This window comes from Lolium perenne, chromosome 2, assembly GCF_019359855.2.
Source record: "Lolium perenne isolate Kyuss_39 chromosome 2, Kyuss_2.0, whole genome shotgun sequence".
In the NCBI taxonomy this organism is placed as follows: domain Eukaryota; kingdom Viridiplantae; phylum Streptophyta; class Magnoliopsida; order Poales; family Poaceae; genus Lolium; species Lolium perenne.
In genome coordinates, this window is record NC_067245.2 from 295,349,987 (window position 1) to 295,371,117 (window position 21,131).

Here is a 21,131-nt window from a genome sequence, read left to right on the forward strand (position 1 = left end):
CCTCCAACAAGGTCATTGACAGGCACAACCAGTTAAGGCCAGACCTTGGATTTTCACCCTGAAAGGTAGGACTCTGAACTTCACTTGTGTTGTCGCCCCCACTATCATACCGCAAGTATAATTTCATCTAACAACCCAGATACGTTTGTCCGAGATTAGCCCCAACTGGCCCAGCAACTGTACAGTTCATTAGAAAAAAATATTGACGAAATCTTATGCGCGTGAGCGAGCGCGTCCAAAGAGGACCAAAGAATAAACAGCCTCTCACCTACACCTACACATGCACATAAAGCTTTATCTACTACTCCTATATATATAGTTCCAACGCCAATGCAAATATGAACACCAGCAAATGAAATCAAACCTGCATTCACGCAACCATTCTCAACAAATCTGCAGCACACGAAGCCGCCATGGACTGATCGGTCGACCATGTGAATCATATCAACGGCCTTCGTAGATGGCAGAGCTTAGGATCTGCGATGAACCGCGTGCCCTCGGTGCCGAATTAGACTGCACACTAACGCTGGAGATCATGTAATTGGTGTCACAGCCGCCCTTGATCTGCCACTCTGTGATGTAGCTGGGCTTGGTCACCACGTCAGGGGCCTCAACATCGCCCATCAGCATCGCCACCACCCTCGACATGGGCGGACGCTGGTAGGGCGAGTCTTGGGTGCAGATGAGTGCCACCTTGATGGCCCGGAGCACCTCCTCGCCGTTGAACTCCTCAAGCCTTGGGTCCAACATGTCTAGAGGACGGTTGTTCTCGAAGAGATCCCAGACCTGAAAGCATCGAGATAGTCTAGGCTCGAGTGGGTTAACTAGTTTTCACAATGTTTTATTCCGGGAAATGATATCTGAACTAAATAACAAACAGATCACTAGGGCCTAGAGTTCCTTCTATCCCTTACCCATTCAAATATATAAACCCTGTCTTCGTCCTTAGTATAATAATTAGGTCTTCCAGCTAAAGTCTCCAATACCACGACGCCAAACGCAAATACATCAACCTTCTCTGTCATACGGCCTCTCATGGCATACTCAGGTGCGAGATAACCACTTGACAAATATGAGGAAAATCATCGTTAGCATACCTATAGTACATGAACGTAAAGATTAAGAAGATGGACATGCACTTACAATGTGCCAGCAACTTTGGTGCTGACATGTGTGTCCTTATCATCATAAAGTTTTGCAAGCCCGAAATCAGAGATCTTAGGATTGAGATTGGCATCAAGTAAGATATTGCTGGCCTTTATGTCCCTGTGCACAACACGGATGCTAGATTCTTCATGAAGATATGCCAGACCTCTTGCAATGCCTAAGCATATCTCAAAACGTGTTGGCCAGTCTAAGTATGCATACCTTTTTCCTGCAAATATAGGTTTAAGTTTTTAGTTGTCTATACTAAGTCTGAATTTGTAGATATGCAGCTGCGTCAATCAACAGAATTTGCACCAAACAGAGCACGGTCCAGGCTTCCATTCTCCAAGTACTCGTAAACCAGCAACGGCTTATTGCTCTCAAGGCAGCAACCATACAGCTTCACAAGATTGCGATGTTGTACCCGAGATATAGTTTCTATTTCCGCCGCGAATTCTTTTTTCCCCTGATGAGATCCTTCAGACAGCTGCTTCACTGCCACGAACCTACCATCAGTTAACTTTCCCTGCAAAAACACACTGTCATCATTCACTCCAGATACACTGAAATAGATTCCCCCTCTTCACTTTAGAAATTTTATGGGCATGTAGATGCAAAACAAATAATTACAAAAATTTAACCAGCATAAACAGGTTTGTCTTTGAAAGTTCCAATGTTTACTTTTACTACTAGCTTATCGGAAGCTCCTTCGGGAACGAAGATTTTAAAGGAAATTCAAGACTATAAGTACAAAATGAACTAACCTTATATACCGACCCATATCCTCCTTGACCAAGAAGGTTATTAGAACTGAAATTTTCAGTAGCTGACCTCAGTTCACTATAACTGATGACATTAGGTCTTCCCACAATATTGTACAACTCTGCAAGACATACAAAACATATAAAAAACTTAATTTGACTACTCCTTTTCTCTCTTAGAATATAAAGAGATACTAGTATATCTCATACCTTCTTGCTCCAGTGATAGTGTTCGCCTTTTCTGTATCCAAACAAAGATACCAGCAAGTGCTGTCAATCCTAAAACTACCACACCAACTATAACTCCCACAACCACACCTGTTTTACTACTTTTCTTCTTTGCCGAAGCATTACGTACGGTAGGGTTGAAATCTGACAGAAAGTTCACTTGTTAGAAATGTGATGTTAACATAGCAAGTATATTTCAAGTGAGGTCAAATTAAAGGTTCTAGTTGTTAGAGATGTATAGACCCTTTTCATGTATATCCCCGTTGTATAAGGGGTCCTCTTGATGCAGCCCGACCTTCGGTCTTCACCGCATCATATGCTTCATCGCCAAGACGACACGCAAAGGTGAATCTTCTCCTTTATGCGTGCCTACAATCGCCTATGTGGAACGATATACTACTTCATACTCCGACATACCTTGATGATAGGAACTCGACGACAAGTACGGAGGGAAGAGAGGATGCCATGGAGACCCGAGGACGCAAGGCCGATGTCACGGAAGCATGGAAGAGAAGGAGAAAGAGGAGCTGGACGCTCCAGGCCGGAACTTCCGCCCAACACAGCCGGAACTTCCGCCCAGACACTGTCAAGACCGAAGATGCACGCACTGAAGAGCTGCGGCCGGAACTTCCGCTCCTGATGGCCGGAACTTCCGCCCCAGGAGCCGGAACTTCCGGCCTGTCGAACCTATCTCAGCCCCTTTGGCTTGTAACTTACCCCTTCGGCCCCTACCTATAAACAGGAACCTACCCCCACCTTCATGAGGGAGAGATGATGTTTAGATGAATTGGCTTATGCCTCTATTATCCCTTTGTGGATTTGGAAAACCCCCACCTTAGATTACCCATCTATTGTATCCCTCCTTATCCGGATCTTTTTCCATTCTAGTAATTCTATCAATTGAGAATCTCTTGCTTTGCAACTCTATTCTTAATTGGTCTTTTGCTCTTTGGGAATTCTATTTGGATTTGTCGATCTTTTGCAAGAGATTCTACCTTTGGTCTTTCTCTCGCAATTCTACCGGTTGGTGGTTCGGGCCAACGAGGATAACCAATTTGTGTGTGTGCGTGCGTTTGTATCGAGTTCTTTGCATTCATCCACTTCCCCGCGAATCCCCCTCCGCAATCACACTCACCCGGGTCAATTCGTGAAGATCGGGCACACCCTAGGGCTTAGCCCGCATCACCTCTGCATATTGCCACTCTTGTAAATGTATTAGCCTTTGGCTCCCTGTGAATGATAGTTCTCATTCTGATATGGTATCAGAGCCAAGGTAGGGTTTCTGCACACTGCAACACCTTGCTAGTTCCACCACCATTGTCGTCGTCGAAATCCTAGTCCGGTGCGCTCTACTTTGGCCCCTGTGAATGATAGTTCTAACATGGTATCAGAGCCTAGCTAGGGTCTCGGCACACTACAACTCCGTGCTAGCTCCACCACCATCGCCATCGTCGAAATCCTAATCCGCTGCTCTCTCCGCTCCGATTCGTGCAGGACGTCCCAGTTAAGTCGATGTCTTCGTCGAGCCCATGTCCTCGCAGCCCCCTTTCCAGCCGGATCGTGTCATTGTCGGCCTATTTTGGCACAGTTGGTCACCAACGAGCCATCGCTGGCCCCGTCTTGGAACCGTCGGCGCTTCTTCGTACGCCCGCTGCAGGCTGGCCGCCACAGATCTCGGCCATGGTCATCCTGTTTGGCCGGCCACCACCCCGATCCGCTGGCCCCGCCACGATTCGGCCAGCCATGCCTCGATTCGGCTGGCCTCTAGCCTGATTTACTCGTCACCTACTCCTCTCGTAAGGATGGGCATTCGCCTAGCTCCCTCACGAGCGCTCTCATTCGCTCACTCCGAGCAATCACCACAAGGGGTCATTCCACACAAAAAAATCATAGAGAGCAAGGTATGATTATGGCATCCTTTTCGCCGGGCTATGTTAGCATTCCTTATTTCCTGGTGATTTTCGATGGTACCAACTGTGGTGAGTTTTTTTTCCTTCATTCGCATCCATATGCGCGATCTTCAACTTTGAGATTTTCTCACTGGCGAGATCTCTTGTCTGTTGTGCCCTATTGCTCATGTGGCTCCTACTCCGTCCGTGCCACCGGTCCTTGCTGCTGATGCTTCCCAGGCTGCCAAGGATGCAACCAAGGTTGTCGAGGTCGTTGCAGATGCATATGATCAAAAGGTACTTGACTACTTGGCTGCTCTTGGTACCTATCGTGATGGTCTGGCTACTTAGACTCAATGGAGTGATGATGATGCTAAAGCTGCCGTAGTTCCCTCTTATAGTGTTTAGCCTTAGTTTTCTTATGAGTTTATGAGCCTCAGTACTGTCTCTAAGATGTGGTCTTACCCGTTGAAGTGTATAAGTAGATTGACAAGCTCGTTCCATCAGTTTGAACTTCTAGTTGCATTGGCTAGTGCATGAAGCTTAACATGGTATCACAACCCAGGTTCTCAAGTTCGCCCTGACTTCCGTAATTTATCCTAAAATTGGTGTTGCCCCCTCAGTGTCCTCGTATAGGCATGTACAGGCCTCTTGAGCCTGCCTCTGACGCTACACGTGTTAACTTGTCTTCCTTGTCTTCCTATCACACATGAGGGGATTGAAGTGTATAAGTAGATTGCCAAGCTCTTTCCACCAGTTCGGAGTTTTGGTTGCGTTGGCTACTGCATGAAGCTTAATATCACCTTCATTAGCGCTATCAGCATTCTGGATCAACCACTCCTGCTGCCGTTGCCCCCTTTGCTCTGATACAATGAGGAAAAAGTTGCGGGCCTAACCTTAGGTTAGGGTTTACACTATCGGCTAGAAAAACTCTTTCTGGTGGTGGAACACTAGGTGGAAGCATCTTATATAGGATAGACACTGGGCAGGGCCAAATTGCGGCACATAGAACATGAAGAAGTCTCAGCAGGTTATCAAACAGACATATCCAACAGTTATTCAAGATATAGAGAGTTAAACATCTCATGCAGATTTCCTTTCCAATTTTCAAGTTTGTAAAGTTGAAGTTTACCTTTGGGCTTGTAATGTTTTAGCTCACGGTTTACAACTGTATGCTGTGTGCTCGGGGGGGGGGGGGGGGGGGCAACCCCAAAATTTTGGACCAGAGGAGAGCCCAATTGGCCGGGTGCTCATTGCGTCCCAACGACCCGACCAACAGCGCTCGACGCGACTGGAAGGAGACGGACATGGCGGACACGATTATGATGACTCCACCGCCGCTGCGGGTCAGGGTGCAAGCGGAGGTGGGCTCTCTGCGGCGGCCCACAACCGCCCTGCAAATAATCATGTGTGGACGCCCGCAGCAGACAGAATTATTTATGTTGGATTAAACGGCTAAACATAAGGCCCATTTCCAAGCCCGCATCAACTGATGCGGCCGCACACCAGGCATGGCTGAGTACCGAGCACGGCGACCGTCTCCCATGGCCGCCGTCCTGCCGCGCTCGAGACCATCTTACCTCCTCTGTCTCTCCTCGACCCTCTCTAGATTCTACATCTTCCATCCATCGTTCCGCCGCTCTTGGGTGAACCACGCTGAGCGGGGCGTCGATGCGCTCCTCAGGCAGGGGCGCGCCCTGCCTAGGAACGGCCGTGGCTGGGCGATTCCTGCGGTTGAAGCACAGGCCCTCCATTCAGGCGCCACCTGCCGGACAGACGACCTGCTGCCAGCCTCCCGCCGAGTGAGCCAGTCTTGGAGATGGCCGTGCGCTGCCTCCGCAGGCGCCGCGGCAAGTGCTGCCCCTGATAGATGGAGACCCGCCAGGCCGCCCGGTGCCAGATTCCGCCAACGCAGAGGCGCCAGGGAGAGAGAGAGGGTGGGAGAACGGCGCGAGAAGGGGGCGGCGCCGGGAAGGACGACAACGCAGAGGCAGGAAGTATGCCCAATCGCTCCAGGCTTGAGATATGCCAATGCTATGCGGGCCTTAGGCGGGGGCCCGCTTAAATGCGTTTAGATTTTGCAGGTTGTTGCGGCATCCCGTTTATCGATTGAGGCACATGCGGCACATCTGCAGGCCCCCGCATCTTGTCCCACTTGCACCCTGAGCTGCGGGCAGCCGCGTTGGCCCCAACCGCCGCGGCACTGCCCCTCTCCCTATGCTGTCCGGTCACGGCACCGCCCCTCTCCCTGAGTCCCTCTTCTGTGTGGCCATCGCTTCCCTCATCCAGAAGCGGGGTCGTGCTCGGCCGCCGGTCGCCGGTTTCCGCCTTCCCCGGCTTCCTCGCGAAGGGGTCACGCTGCCTTCGGGTCTGCCCCAATTCTACCCGGATGTTTGGCCCTATCCTATGTTAAAATTGCCCCTGTTCTTTGTGGCTTGTGCTTTTTTTTGCGGGTAATTTTTGTGTGTGTGGCTTGTACTAGCTACTATTAAAATTCAATTTGCATGATTGCATTGGTTCAATCGGTAGTTTGATGCTTATAGAAATGAATAGAAATATACGTCACTTATATGTTTGAATGTTTCTATGGTGTAGAAATGAAGAGAGATAACCAAATTGCAACACTTTTCGAGAAACATGAAGCAAAGAAAATTGCATCTTTTTGAACACCTTTGATAGTAGATGATGAACAAATCAAAGACGATGGGATTTGGTTGGTGTGCCTTGATTCCGCACCTCCGATCCAATCCGATACCGACAGTGATATATCTCAGAAAGAACAACTTCCTCTTTGCTTCGGTTATGTTGACAGATTGGGAAGAATATGCGAGAGGTTCTTTGGATGAGTAGTTCATGTTTCCAATACTACCTCATTATCTCTTAAGGTTGCAATTATATCCTTGCTAAAAGATCATCATAGGTCTTCCACTTAAATTCGTGGACAAGGATATGGTGGGGCTATGAACATGAAGGGTGAGATTAAAGGGTTGAAAACATTGATCATGAAAGAGTCTCCATCTTCTTATTATATCCATTGCTTTGCACATCAACTTCAATTGGTTCTTATTGCCGTGGCAAAGGAAAATGAAGCAAGTGTGTGGTTTTTTTTATCATGTATCTTACATGTTCAATACTGTTGGAGTTTTTGCAAGTGTCATGACATGCTTCTAGATGTTAGAGCTCCACAAGATTTAGAAGCACTTGAGATGGGTGAAATTGAAAGTGAAAGTGGACTAAGTCAAGAAATGGGTTTATCTAGACCCAGTGATACTCAATGGGCTTCTCATTTGGCAAACTTTTATCACAATTAGGGGAGCGCAATTTTTTTCCTTCTAAATCATGTAAAGAACTTGGTTGTTCGTGGTTTGCCTAGCTTGTGTTAGTAATGGAATACATGTTTTCCTTCTAAAAAAATAGTGCAGTTAATGTTTTTCCCTACATATCTTTCAGAACGAGTTTCTCACGTTTTTCCTTAGGTGTGGGATCGACCTGTTTCGGCGGGCAAGTACGCGGCCGCACTTTCCTACCTAGTTTTATATCAATGCTCTAGTATTTTCGTTTGCTTTTATTTGTTACTTCTCAGGATTGCATCAGCATATTTAGAAATTGAATTATCCATGTTAACGTGGAAAATATATGGTAGTCAGAATGAAAATCATTATTTCAAGTTAAGGGGAGTACTTGGCGTTGCACTCAAAGCTGATATTGTAGGTCCGTAGTATCCTTGATTAGGAATGCAGCAAGTGCCCTTGCCAGCCCAGAAGAGATGAATCTCAAGAAAGTTCTTGGTAACAGGAACAGTGTACTGCTTCCTAACTGCAGTGTAAGATTTCCCTCCTGCCGCCTTCTTTATGTCAAAGTTCTGCTCCTTACGTTCACCCTATACAAACAAGAAGAACGAAAGTATGAATGGATGATAAGCTAAGAGTACTGCTTATCCCTTACCAGTGAGAACCTACCTGGACATATATATCGAAAACCCTTCTACCTCGGCTCTTCCAGGACTCAGCGTCTGGGAAGTCAAACTCTGCAAATTGAAGTGTAACTGTATAGTTTCCATTCTCAAGTCCAATGCCAAAGTATCTTAAAGATGACGGCGACATCCTTGCATTCAGGAACAGTTCCGAATCAAGTGTATTCTGAAACTGCTGCGAACTGTATATTATATAACTTCCATTTGATGCATCCATGAACCTTCCGACATTGCTCACACCCCATGTTGGTGCTCCTGTAACATAATATGATGCTGCAACATAATATGATGCAGGTCCAAGACTGGCATCATCAGGTTCATACATGGGACCATCTGAGCCTGATATGGATCGAACACTACCAGAGTCCACAGCAAAGGAAGAAGCTGCAAGCAAGTTAAATTATTTAAAAGTGGTATTAGTTTTGCAGGTTCACATTTCCTCAAGTAGTTATATGCTTAAAATTGCAAAAGCAGAAGCCTCACACTCTGGAGAACCAAGAAAACATGGTGTATCTTGCTGAAGGCACATCCACCCCATAGGTAAGACACTGCAAATGTAACAGTGATATTTTGAACCCAAAATGCAAGTTGAGAGAGCTTACGAACTATCTCTTCAGATCTTGAGGAGATATTATTAAAATATGGACGAACCTGTTGCTGGAACTATCCACCGTGAAATTGTTACTCACCAGATTCCTAAGAGAATGAATAATAAGCAATAATTAGAAGGCATTGTTCATACTTCACACAGCATTTAGGGCTTCTTTGCTATAGCTTAAATAGGACAACTTTAGTAAGGCTTAAATAACTGGCACGATTAGTGCCAGGCTGTAAGATTAATGTCTAACTTCACAAACAATAGGCATCCTACAAAACGTTGTTAATACTTTTTTTTATCATGAAATGTTATTAATAAATATAAGATAGATGCACCAAAACTGGTATTCATATTTATCAAATATGATTCTTGCTCATTTAATGTGTACACTATAAGCCTAATAAGCATTAGTTGGCCTGGATTTGGTTCAGCACGTAATGGGAGTTTCAGAACTTGGAACTTACAACTGTGAATTTTTAGCCCAAGAAGGAACGCTTCCTGATAGCTGATTGTAAGAAAAATCTCTACATAATAAGAAAATGAAAGCACCATTAGAAATTAAATAGACATCTCCCGGTTTTTATTGTGTAATACTGTAAATAAAAATGAACCACATTGCATACAAATTTTTAAGTGAAGATCCTATAGAGCTTGGAAGGCTTCCGGAAAGGCTATTGTTCCCAAGAAATCTAGTCATGGCAAAATTTATAAAGATTAGAGAGAAGAATGATGAAAGTTTTCCTTCCACAGAAATACGCTTTGCAAGTGAAGAGAATCCATACAAGAAGCTGAGTGAGCTCAGGTTAAACAATGTTTGTGGTACTTGGCCTGTGATATTGTTGAAACTCAAATCCCTGTAAAAAAAGCAAGACAGGAAAGATGTCATACACCAATATACAATCCATAGCAATGCAGGGCTGTAATTTATTGTCAAAATGCTTACAATAAACCTAAACTTGTGAAATTCGAAAAGTCTATTGATACAAGCTTATCAGATATCCTACAGTTTCTCAAAACCCTGCAAAAAGAACATAATACAAGTTTTAAGATAACAACTCGGTGAATTACAACAAGTAGGAACTGTAATTTGATCCAATAACTGAATAACAAGTTATGCATACAGGGTGGTCAAAGATGTCATATTAGTGAGGAATGCCAATGAAGAACTTCCATTTACTATATCACCGATTCGTCTGCACAACAGAAGTATATTATTAATTTTTCTCTGCTGCAACCTTGATATTTAAGAATGACAGTTAGGTCTTATCACTGGCAATAGGCACTTACAAGCTTGTCAATTGGCCAAGATTGGAAAGGGTAGCTGGAAGCGGACCTTGAAAAGAATTTCCTTGAAACCTCCTACAATTCCATAGCTCAAGTTAGTCATTTAGAGAATCACCTTCTTGACGGATGCAGCAATCTAGTAGTGAAAGAGGAGAGAGATCTATCCTTTCAAAAACAAAAGAAAGTGAATCTATGCAGCTAGATGTACACCTTATTATAGAACAAAATACCAGGGATCCAATGCTTACTGATACTATCACTCTATCTGAAACTAGCAACCATAAGTTTGGACAATGGAGGAAGGAAGATGCAATGTAGGAAGATGCAATGTTTTGCAAAATGCCACATACGGAGATCAGCGTGGTCAATAAAGGCTCTATGGCCTAAAATGCCATCTCTGGGACAAAAACAGTTATTTATTTTAAAGAATCTCCCACTTCCACGCCAACTTATGTTTTGCACAATCTAAAGCTCAGCTTGTATATAACAATATCAAACTGCACAAATATTCTTTCAAAGCTCCTTGCAAAAATTATTCTTTGAAATGTGTAAACAACATATCCCATATTATTTGCAGAAATTTCATTTTTGTAAAAGAATTACTACGACTGAGATCAGTAGCAATCTTACAGCTCTGTTAAATTAGTCCAGCTCCCAATATAATCAGGTATTAGCCCAGTAAAATCATTATCTGACGCCCACCTAAACATGGAGAAGAAAAAAAGTACATAAGATTGAATGGTGTGGAACATTATAATGTCAACAACACGTAAACTATAGGCATACAGTGTTCTCATATTCGTGTGCTTGGAAAGTGATGATGGTAGTGGACCAGTAAAGCCAGCACTGTCAATGTACCTGTTATTGAGAAATACAGAAACATCACAAATTAGACATGGAGATGACTATAGTCCATGCGAAAAAGACCACTGGCTTGGCAGATGAAAAATTGATTCCCGAGAATTCAGTAAATACGTACAGCTGCTCAAGTTTTGCCAGGTTTCCCAGCTCCGGAGGAAGCGAGCCACTAAAATTGTTTGAGCTAATGCTCCTATAAATACACCGAAAACTTTAGGTTAGACATGTAAATTTATATTCTAAAAAGCATGAAGCCTATCAGCATAGTTACCATCCAAACTGAATTTAACTCTAAATTTGTGGTGACAAAAAAAAATCCTTACAGTGATATAAGATTGGTAAGGTTCCCGAGCTCCTTTGGTAGAGGTCCAGATAAGGCGTTGATGCCAAGAGACCTTGTATGTTCAAAGAGAAAAAGTGTGAGATTAGATGCAAAGAATTGCAAAGTAATATTACGTTTTATTTCAGCTCATGAAATCATGATCAGAGTTTTAAATCTCACATGTACTGCATAGCAGTCAACTCCCCGATGAGCGATGATAGAGGCCCTGTTAAGTAATTCTGCCCCAATTCACTGAAAGACCGTGGAAATCAGATACAGTTATAAGTGAACTTGGTGCAGGAGACTGGGACACTATACAGAGTTTCGGTTTGGAGCTCATACAGATTGGTCAGGGCAGTGAGGTTCCACAGCTCTTCCGGTATCGGTCCGACAGCGTCCAAGGCGAATATTTTCCTGCATGACAAGTGTCTCGTCAGACGTGGGCAATCCGTCAAGCACGCTGTGGGCGCGGAGGGGGAGAATGGGGACACTGGCGTTATTTATACAGCCTGGTGATGCGGCAGACGGAGGTGTTGCCGGTGCCGGTGCAGAGTTCGCACTTGATGCCCGGGTTGAGAAGCGGGTTGTCTATGCCAGTGTTGTCCGTGGCTTGGCCGGTGCAGGGGTCGAAGCTCATGTCCCATGCGGACAAAGGCAGGCGGAGCTTGGCGAACACCGCTTTCAGCGCCGCCGCTGCGAGACAAAAGAAACTGGTCAAAACAGGGTCATCTCGAGACGTATTTAATTATATGCGAGCGGCCCGTTTGCGTCGCCGTACGGATACGAAAATGACCGTTTTTATTCGCGCGTCTGTTTGAGTGTGGGTGGCTTCAGCGGGGCGACACATTTTTCTACTTGTTTTTTCTCTCTCCTCAATTTATAAACATAGTCCCAAACATTACATATTAAGAACATGGTTTTACACAAACAAATACATAATTGGGAATATGGTTTACACAAACTAATACATAGTTTGAACCATGGTTGACACAAATTAAAAATATTGCAAAATGAGGAAAGCCAGTAGTGTTGGTTCCGTATATTTGCTACCAAGAAAGAACACTCACAGTCACCCAAACTGGAAAATCCAGCTGGTGATGATAGCTCTGTTGGTCCAACCAAGGTAGGACATACAGAGACCAGCACTAATGGCTTCAATTGGCTCGTGGCCATATTGCTGCAAAGAAAAATAACACTCTAACAATTTTAACTATCGGTGTCCGAGCTGGACTCGCCGGTGTGGTAGTGCCTGTGGCAGGCTGTATCGTCGAACACCTTGACGATCATCTCGCCGTCCCTCTCGTAGAGGAAGGTGAGCTGGCAGCCAGACTCGAGCGCAAGGTCGCGAGCGAACTTGTCCCACCCCATGTGCAGGTACATCTTGCCCTGCCCATCGAACAAGACCTCGACAGGCCACCGGCAGAAGTTGCAGCTGGCCTCCCGTAGCTGCAAATGCGTCGGCTCGACGCCATCGACGAACTCGGCGAACTTGTTCGGGAGCCGCTTGATGCCGAGTGGGTCATCATCGATGCCATAGGAGCAACTCGGAGCTGCGCAAGCGATGGCGACCGTGGGGCCGTAGCTGCTTCACCACGGCGGCGCCTGCCCCGACCCCGAGGGTGCCCAGGCCCGCGGCCTCGACTGCCTCGCCGGCCACCAGGACCCTCCATGGACTTCCTCGAGGTCTTGGCTGCATCGCAGGAAGAGCTAGGCGGTGGAGCTTGTGGTGGCTAGGGTTTGTGTGGAGGAGTGGATGAGGAAGAAGAGCACACACCCTCTTTATATAGGCGGGAGGCAGGCGAGCCATTACTTAGTTGGTGGAGGTGCACGGGGCTGCTGGCATCGCCATTAACGTGGCGCAGACTGCCAAAGCGACGCAGCAGCGCCAGTCGCTGGCGTGCCTGAGAAGACATCGACGCAGGGCCAATGCCAAACGGGCCCGACGAAACGTCCGCGAGCGAACACTTTGTGCGTCCGTGCAACGTCCGCAGAGATGCATCCGAGGCGCATATTTGTGCCAGGTTTGCATCGCCGCGAACGGCCCGATCACTTTGCGTCGTCCCGCTGGAGCAGGAACCCGACGCAGTTTTCGGCCCAGCGGACGCAAACGGTCGTTCAAGGTTATTTACGTCGCCCTGTTTGAGATGCCCTTAACCATGTCCCACACGGCTGGTCGAGCTCCTTTGGACGGCCAGTTCGCTGACTAACGAGCTTGTGGGACATGGTTTCTGACTTTTCTGTCCCGAGGAGCAAAAGTCAGTCATAGACGTCGACGTGCCTCATTAAACTTCCGACGGAGACATCCAGAACGCGCTGGTTTCTTGGAACAGCTAACCATGGAAAAAATTCAGAAGAAGCAAGCAGACAAAACAGAGAGTGTATCCTGAGTTTCTTCCGTGGCAGTTTGATGGAAGAACAGAGCTAAACAGAGGCGAACTGGCGAATCAACTGGAGACGGTTCAGCAACGAACAGCGCGGGGGAAAACGAACACTGAAGATTCAGGAAAGACGAAATCGAACATGCTCACCGTCGCCTGGATGGGTCCTCGCCGTCTGTTGAGCGTGGGCAACCGCCGCAAGAAGCAGCAGCGAGAGCGCCGCGCCATGGAGGAGACGCCTCATCTCCCCTCCCTCGGTCCCTCCCTTGCTCGGTCGTTCTGCCTGTCTTGCACTAGCTTAGCCTAGCTCGGCCTCGTGTGTCTTCGGAGACGGGAGAGGGCCAGAGAGGTGTGGTGAAGGGAGCGATGAGAGCCGTGAGAATAAGAAAAGAAACTTGGGAAAGGGACATGAGTGTCAATGTTAATGTTAAATGATGGTCAAATGATTTTTCTACACATATACCCCTCTCCATATTGTCAATGTTAAATACCCTCCCAAAATCGATTGTAAAAACTACGCGGGCTAGAAGTGAATGTGAACGTGTCATCCCCCAATGGGGTGGCGGGAAGTACATCCCACCACTCGGAGTGACCGAAGAAAGGTTTTTATTTTGTTTGAGAGATGAGTGACAAGGAGGTGACGGTGGTGCAGACAACGAACATACACTTCCGACCATTGGGGATGGCAAAAAAGATCCATCCTGCCACCTCTATAGCTGGAAGTGCCACATGTCACTTTTTCCACTTTCTCCCGAGTATTTTTAACCAATTTTGGAGGGCCATATATAACATAGATAATATGCTAATGGGTATAGTTGTAAAAAAATCAATGGTCAATTGATACATGTAGCTAGCCAGGTGCAGCCAACCGTACAAGGTCAAGATTATGGGTGGAAATAAACCCAAAACTCATGAGCCTAATGAGTACTCGGAAACTCGGCTCAACTCAGCTCAAACTCGAACATTAATGAGTAGAGCCAAGCTAGCATTTGTAGTTCATTATGAACTAATCCATTGCATATTTTCCTTAATCAACAACAAAGTACAGCTTGCGAGGGCACAATACCTAGGCCATATCCATGCCGGAGCGTAGCCACTAGAGATAGGTAGGCCATATTTAATTGTAATGTACTATCATGGTGTCGATTTTTTATGTTATAGATGGTTGGCTTGTTAAGCAACATTTAAATGTTGAAGTCTATATTATATTTGGGCCTGATGCCAATGTACAAGCTAATATTGTTAGGATTCTTAGTGAGCTTAATCACTACGGGAACCCGCCGACGTGCCGACGGCCAGAATCTGTGCCGACGGCCGCCGTCGGCACAGCCTCGCTCGCCGTCAGCCCAGCAAAGTAGCCGTCGGCACAGCCTGGCCGTCGGCACAGAACCACCAGAACCGACGGCCGCCGTCGGCACACTTTGGCCGTCGGCACAAACACTATCTGTGCCGACGGCACGTAGCCTCCGTCGGCACATGGTCATATGGTGGGGCCACAGACAGCCACCGACAACGGCGTCAGCAGGTGGCAAACGGCGTGATGTGGGCCGACGGCCAGGCCGTCGGCACAGCTTCCCCGCCAAATTTTCCTTCTTCCCGCCCTTATTCGCGCCATTTTTTCGCGCCACTTCCTATGTAGGCCGACGGCCAGGCCGTCGGCACAGGTTCCCGCCATTTTTCCCCCTCCTTCCCTCCCGCCATTCTTCTCGCGCCCATTCTCTCCCGCCAATTATTCCCGCCGTTTCAGCCCTCGTCGTCCTATATATAGCCATGTCTTCTCAACACTAACATCACCAACAACATTTCTCTCCTCATCAACTCTCTCATCCAAAAAACACCATAGAATCCTCTGAGCTCAGCTGCCGTCGAGATGGCTCCTCGTCGCCGTAGCAACACGGGCTTCATCGGCGTTCGCCAGCGGGCTGCGGGCCATTTCGCGTCCGAAATCTCCGCCGGTGGTGTGCGTGTGTGGCTCGGCACCTTCTACACGAAGGAGGCTGCTGCCCGCGCATACGACGTTGCGGCTTGGAGGTTTGGCCGGTCGCGCCACGAATTGAACTTCCGGAGGTCGGGTCTCCGACGGAAGCCGAGAGTCTCTCATCGAGCCGCTAATTCGCTCAGAGGGTGAAACGCAGCGGTTCAGAGATGGCCAGCGGCTGATTGATCCCACCGAGTCGGACGAGCAGTTCATGGCACAGTGGCGCAGAGACCATCCCGAGACGTCGCGGCCACGCGCGCATTACGGAAGGAGAAGCGGCGTACATGAGAGAGAGGAGGGCGGGAAAGCGGCAGAGGAGGGCCGAATATGACGCGGAGTACGCCAAAGGAGAGGCGTCGACATGGGGGAAAATGATGAACGGTGGTTTTCGTACCTCTCAAGTACCGCTTCGAGGACACCCCTAGCGAGGACGAAGATTTCGAGAACCGATTAGTATGTGTGTGTGTCGAGTCCATGTGTCTAACGGGTCATGTGTCGACCCAGTGTTAAGTGCTTTGTTCGTGTGTGGGTTTAGTTTTTTAAGTGTTTTGGTTTGTGTGTTAGTAGTGTAGTTTTTAAGTGCTTTGCTTCGTGTGTGGGTGTAGTTCTTTAAGTGCTTTGGTTTGTGTGTGGTCTAGTTCTTTAAGTGTTTTGGTTTGTGTGTGGGTCTAGTTATTTAAGTGCTTTGTAACGTGTGTGGGTCTCAAGTTCTTAAGTGTATTATTATTGTGTGTCGTCGTAAATCGAGCATCGGAGGGTGGGAATGGTCCCAAAACTCAGCAGATTATAGACTATAGGGGTAAAATCCAGGATCTCGTATGTGGAAACTCCTGGTAAGCCCAACCTATGGTTTCCCATGTACATATGTCCTAAACAAACCAAAGCAAATAAAAAAATCCATTGTTACACCGTCACACGGAGAAAGCTATAGGGGTAGATCTGCGGGGTCCCCGCCCTAGGGTTTCCGAAGATACAGATCAGCGAAGCGTCGGAACCGCTTAAAAACTTGCATATGTCCCTAGCATATGTGCACAAGTGTGATGTAGGGTTTGGCTAACCTTGCATGTACCCGGCGTTGACGATTTTCGCAGAGACATGGGCCAGCACTTAGTGAAAATCCAGGGATCTGTATGTGCAAACTCCTGAGTACGGCTAAAATGGAGCCTATTTTATGGTAAAGTAAGCCCAACCTATGGTTTCCCATGTACATATGTCCTAAACAAACCAAAGCAAATAAAAAAATCCATTGTTACACCGTCACACGGAGAAAGCTATAGGGGTAGATCTGCGGGGTCCCCGCCCTAGGGTTTCCGAAGATACAGGTAAGCGGAGCGTCGGAACCGCTTAAAAACTTGCATATGTCCCTAGCATATGTGCACAAGTGTGATGTAGGGTTTGGCTAACCTTGCATGTACCCAGTGTTGACGATTTTTCGCAGACATGGGCCAAGACTTGGTGAAAATCCAGGATCTGTAGGTGCAAACTCCCGGTACGGCTAAAATGGAGCCTATTTTATGTTATAGTAAGCCGATCGTTTGGTTTCACATGTAAATTTTTCATTAACAAACCAAAGCAAATAAAAAAATCCATTGTTACACCGTCACACGGAGAAAGCTATAGGGGTAGATCTGCGGGGTCCCCGCCTTGGGTTTCCTAATATAAAGATCAGGGAGCGTCGGAACCGCTTAAAAACTTGCATATGTCCCTAGCATATGTGCACAAGTGTGATGTAGGGTTTGGCTAACCTTGCATGTACCCGGCGTTGACGATTTTCGCAGACATGGGCCAGCACTTGGTGAAAATCCAGGATCTGTATGTGCAAACTCCTGGTACGGCTAAAATGGAGCCTATTTTATGGTAAAGTAAGCCCAACCTATGGTTTCCCATGTACATATGTCCTAAACAAACCAAAGCAAATAAAAAAATCCATTGTTACACCGTCACACGGAGAAAGCTATAGGGGTAGATCTGCGGGGTCCCCGCCCTAGGGTTTCCGAAGATACAGATCAGCGGAGCGTCGGAACCGCTTAAAAACTTGCATATGTCCCTAGCATATGTGCACAAGTGTGATGTAGGGTTTGGCTAACCTTGCATGTACCCGGCGTTGACGATTTTCGCAGACATGGGCCAAGACTTGGTGAAAATCCGGGATCCGTATGTGCAAACTCACAGTACGGCTAAAATGGAGCCTATTTTATGGTAAAGTAAGCCCAACCTATGGTTTCCCATGTACATATGTCCTAAACAAACCAAAGCAAATAAAAAAATCCATTGTTACACCGTCACACGGAGAAAGCTATAGGGGTAGATCTGCGGGGTCCCCGCCCTAGGGTTTCCGAAGATACAGATCATCGGAGCGTCGGAACCGCTTAAAAACTTGCATATGTCCCTAGCATATGTGCACAAGTGTGATGTAGGGTTTGGCTAACCTTGCATGTACCCGGCGTTGACCCTTCACGAACAGGGCTATCTCGTCCGGAGTTCTATGGCTTTTAGGGGAAATGAGTAGGAAACGGCCCGTTTCACCACATAGTTTGTCGGAACGAGGCCATATTTGGCACGTGCGTGGGCCCTAGGATGGGAAGCAAGGCCCCGGTCGCGGATTTCCAATCCGAACCACGGGCGACAGTTTTTCCATTTTCGGGGTGCCGGAAGAGCTTTTTTTTGTGAAGCAGCTACATGGTGCGCATTTCAGTATCGCACGGGACCTCCGCGCAGCGGTAGGATACCTCCTACGCACCACCTATCACATGCCATATGCGCGCGGAAGCCATCTGGGAATCCCACCCGCTTCCTGCGGTGCCCCGCCGAATCCGCTGGAAACTGACCGGATTTGAACTGGGGCGACACTTTCCTTCGCTCAATAAATGGAGGGAAAAATGGTTTTAGGTCTATGACGCATCATTTTATGTGCTAAATGTTTTCCGTTTCGCGCGTTGGCGGACGGGTGCAACCGCGCGCCCCGTACGGCCATACCGCATGTCCCGGCGGCCCCGTTTTGCGCAGTTGGCGAAGCAAACGGAGCCAAAAAATCGAGCGGAGCCGCGTGGCGTCATTTTATGTGTCCTAGCAACCACTGCAAAAGACGGAACTGGGATACGGCAATTATCTTGGAGAACCTTTCACGAACAGGGCTATCTCGTCCGGAGTTCTATGGCTTTTAGGGGAAATGAGTAGGAAACGGCCCGTTTCACCACATAGTTTGTCGGAACGAGGCCATATTTGGCACGTGCGTGGGCCTTAGGATGGGAAGCAAGGCCCCGGTCGCGGATTTCCAATCCGAACCACGGGCGACGGTTTTTCCATTTTCGGGGTGCCGGAAGGGCTTTTTTTTGTGAAGCAGCTACATGGTGCGCATATCAGGAGCGCGCTCGACCTCCGCGCAGCGGTTGGATACCTCCTACGCTCCACCTAGCACATGCCATATGGGCGCGGCAGCCATCTCGGGAATCCCACCCGCTTCTGCGGTGCCCGCCGAATCCGGAAACCGACCGGATTTGAACCGGGGCGACACTTTCCTTCGCTCAATAAATGGAGGGAAAAATGGTTTTAGGTCTATGACGCGTCATTTTATGTGCTAAATGTTTTCCGTTTCGCGCGTTGGCGGACGGGTGCAACCGCGCGCCCGGTACGGCCATACCGCATGTCCCGGCGGCCCCGTTTTGCGCAGTTGGCGAAGCAAACGGAGCCAAAAAATCGAGCGGAGCCGCGTGGCATCATTTTATGTGTCCTAGAAACCACTGCAAAAGACGGAACTGGGATACGGCAATTATCTTGGAGAACCCTTCACGAACAGGGCTATCTCGTCCGGAGTTCTATGGCTTTTAGGGGAACTGAGTAGGAAACGGCCCGTTTCACCACATAGTTTGTCGGAACGAGGCCATATTTGGCACGTGCGTGGGCCTTAGGATGGGAAGCAAGGCCCCGGTCGCGGATTTCCAATCTGAACCACGGGCGACGGTTTTTCCATTTTCGGGGTGCCGGAAGGGCTTTTTTTTGTGAAGCAGCTACATGGTGCGCATTTCAGTATAGCGCGGGACCTCCGCGCAGCGGTAGGATACCTCCTACGTACCACCTATCACATGCCATATACGCGCGGAAGCCATCTGGGAATCCCACCCGCTTCCTGCGGTGCCCCGCCGAATCCGCTGGAAACTGACCGGATTTGAACTGGGGCGACACTTTCCTTCGCTCAATAAATGGAGGGAAAAATGGTTTTAGGTCTATGACGCGTCATTTTATGTGCTAAATGTTTTCCGTTTCGCGCGTTGGCGGACGGGTGCAACCGCGCGCCGATGCGGCCATACCGCATGTCCCGGCGGCCCCGTTTTGCGCAGTTGGCGAAGCAAACGGAGCCAAAAAATCGAGCGGAGCCGCGTGGCGTCATTTTATGTGTCCTAGCAACCACTGCAAAAGACGGAACTGGGATACGGCAATTATCTTGGAGAACCCTTCACGAACAGGGCTATCTCATCCGGAGTTCTATGGCTTTTAGGGGAAATGAGTAGGAAACGGCCCGTTTCACCACATAGTTTGTCGGAACGAGGCCATATTTGGCACGTGCGTGGGCCCTAGGATGGGAAGCAAGGCCCCGGTCGCGGATTTCCAATCCGAACCACGGGCGACGGTTTTTCCATTTTCGGGGTGCGGAAGGGCTTTTTGTGAAGCAGCTACATGGTGCGCATTTCAGTATCGCGCGGGACCTCCGCGCAGCGGTAGGATACCTCCTACGCACCACCTATCACATGCCATATGCGCGCGGAAGCCATCTGGGAATCCCACCCGCTTCCTGCGGTGCCCCGCCGAATCCGCTGGAAACTGACTGGATTTGAACTGGGGCGACACTTTTCTTCGCTCAATAAATGGAGGGAAAAATGGTTTTAGGTCTATGACGCGTCATTTTATGTGCTAAATGTTTTCCGTTTCGCGCGTTGGCGGACGGGTGCAACCGCGCGCCCCGTACGGCCATACCGCATGTCCCGGCCCCGTTTTGCGCAGTTGGCGAAGCAAACGGAGCCAAAAAATCGAGCGGAGCCGCGTGGCATCATTTTATGTGTCCTAGCAACCACTGCAAAAGACGGAACTGGGATACGGCAATTATCTTGGAGAACCTTTCACGAACAGGGCTATCTCGTCCGGAGTTCTATGGCTTTTAGGGGAAATGAGTAGGAAACGGCCCGTTTCACCACATAGTTTGTCGGAACGAGGCCATATTTGGCACGTGCATGGGCCTTAGGATGGGAAGCAAGGCCCCGGTCGCGGATTTCCAATCTGAACCACGGGCGACGGTTTTTCCATTTTCGGGGTGCCGGAAGGGCTTTTTTTTTGAAGCAGCTACATGGTGCGCATTTCAGTATCGCGCGGGACCTCCGCGCAGCGGTAGGATACCTCCTACGCACCACCTATCACATGCCATATGCGCGCGGAAGCCATCTGGGAATCCCACCCGCTTCCTGCGGTGCCCCGCCGAATCCGCTGGAAACTGACCGGATTTGAACTGGGGCGACACTTTCCTTCGCTCAATAAATGGAGGGAAAAATGGTTTTAGGTCTATGACGCGTCATTTTATGTGCTAAATGTTTTCCGTTTCGCGCGTTGGCGGACGGGTGCAACCGCGCGCCGCATTTACGACCATACCGCATGTCACGGCGGCCCCGTTTTGCACGATTGGTTAAGCAAACGAAGTCATATGGGCTGATAGTTGTTATCACATGTA

General features: G+C 48.1%; 1 protein-coding gene across 3 annotated transcripts; it reads right to left on the minus strand.

Moving 5' to 3' along the window:
• Positions 1 to 166: 166 nt before the first annotated feature.
• LOC127336167 (probable LRR receptor-like serine/threonine-protein kinase At1g56140) lies at positions 167 to 13,822 on the minus strand. 3 transcript variants are annotated; one of them, XR_007873195.2, is made up of 25 exons: positions 13,588 to 13,822; positions 11,566 to 11,752; positions 11,402 to 11,473; positions 11,240 to 11,311; positions 11,061 to 11,132; positions 10,859 to 10,930; positions 10,666 to 10,737; positions 10,510 to 10,581; positions 9,883 to 9,954; positions 9,717 to 9,788; positions 9,539 to 9,613; positions 9,378 to 9,449; positions 9,219 to 9,284; positions 9,060 to 9,119; positions 8,649 to 8,693; positions 8,481 to 8,545; positions 7,984 to 8,381; positions 7,706 to 7,904; positions 2,118 to 2,279; positions 1,911 to 2,029; positions 1,462 to 1,672; positions 1,144 to 1,375; positions 915 to 1,062; positions 365 to 786; positions 167 to 274 (listed from the first exon to the last, which is right to left on the minus strand). XR_007873195.2 is itself a non-coding variant. In XM_051362950.2 (24 exons), the coding sequence occupies exons 1-24, from the start codon at positions 13,679 to 13,681 to the stop codon at positions 445 to 447; spliced, it is 3,051 nt and encodes a 1,016-aa protein (XP_051218910.1). In that variant the 5' UTR covers positions 13,682 to 13,822; the 3' UTR covers positions 167 to 444. The 3 variants fall into 3 exon arrangements, 2 of the variants coding, with proteins under 2 accessions (XP_051218910.1, XP_051218911.1); XM_051362950.2 differs by having other exon boundaries at positions 167 to 786; XM_051362951.2 differs by lacking the exon at positions 167 to 274 and having other exon boundaries at positions 592 to 805.
• Between the last annotated feature and the right edge of the window lie 7,309 nt (positions 13,823 to 21,131).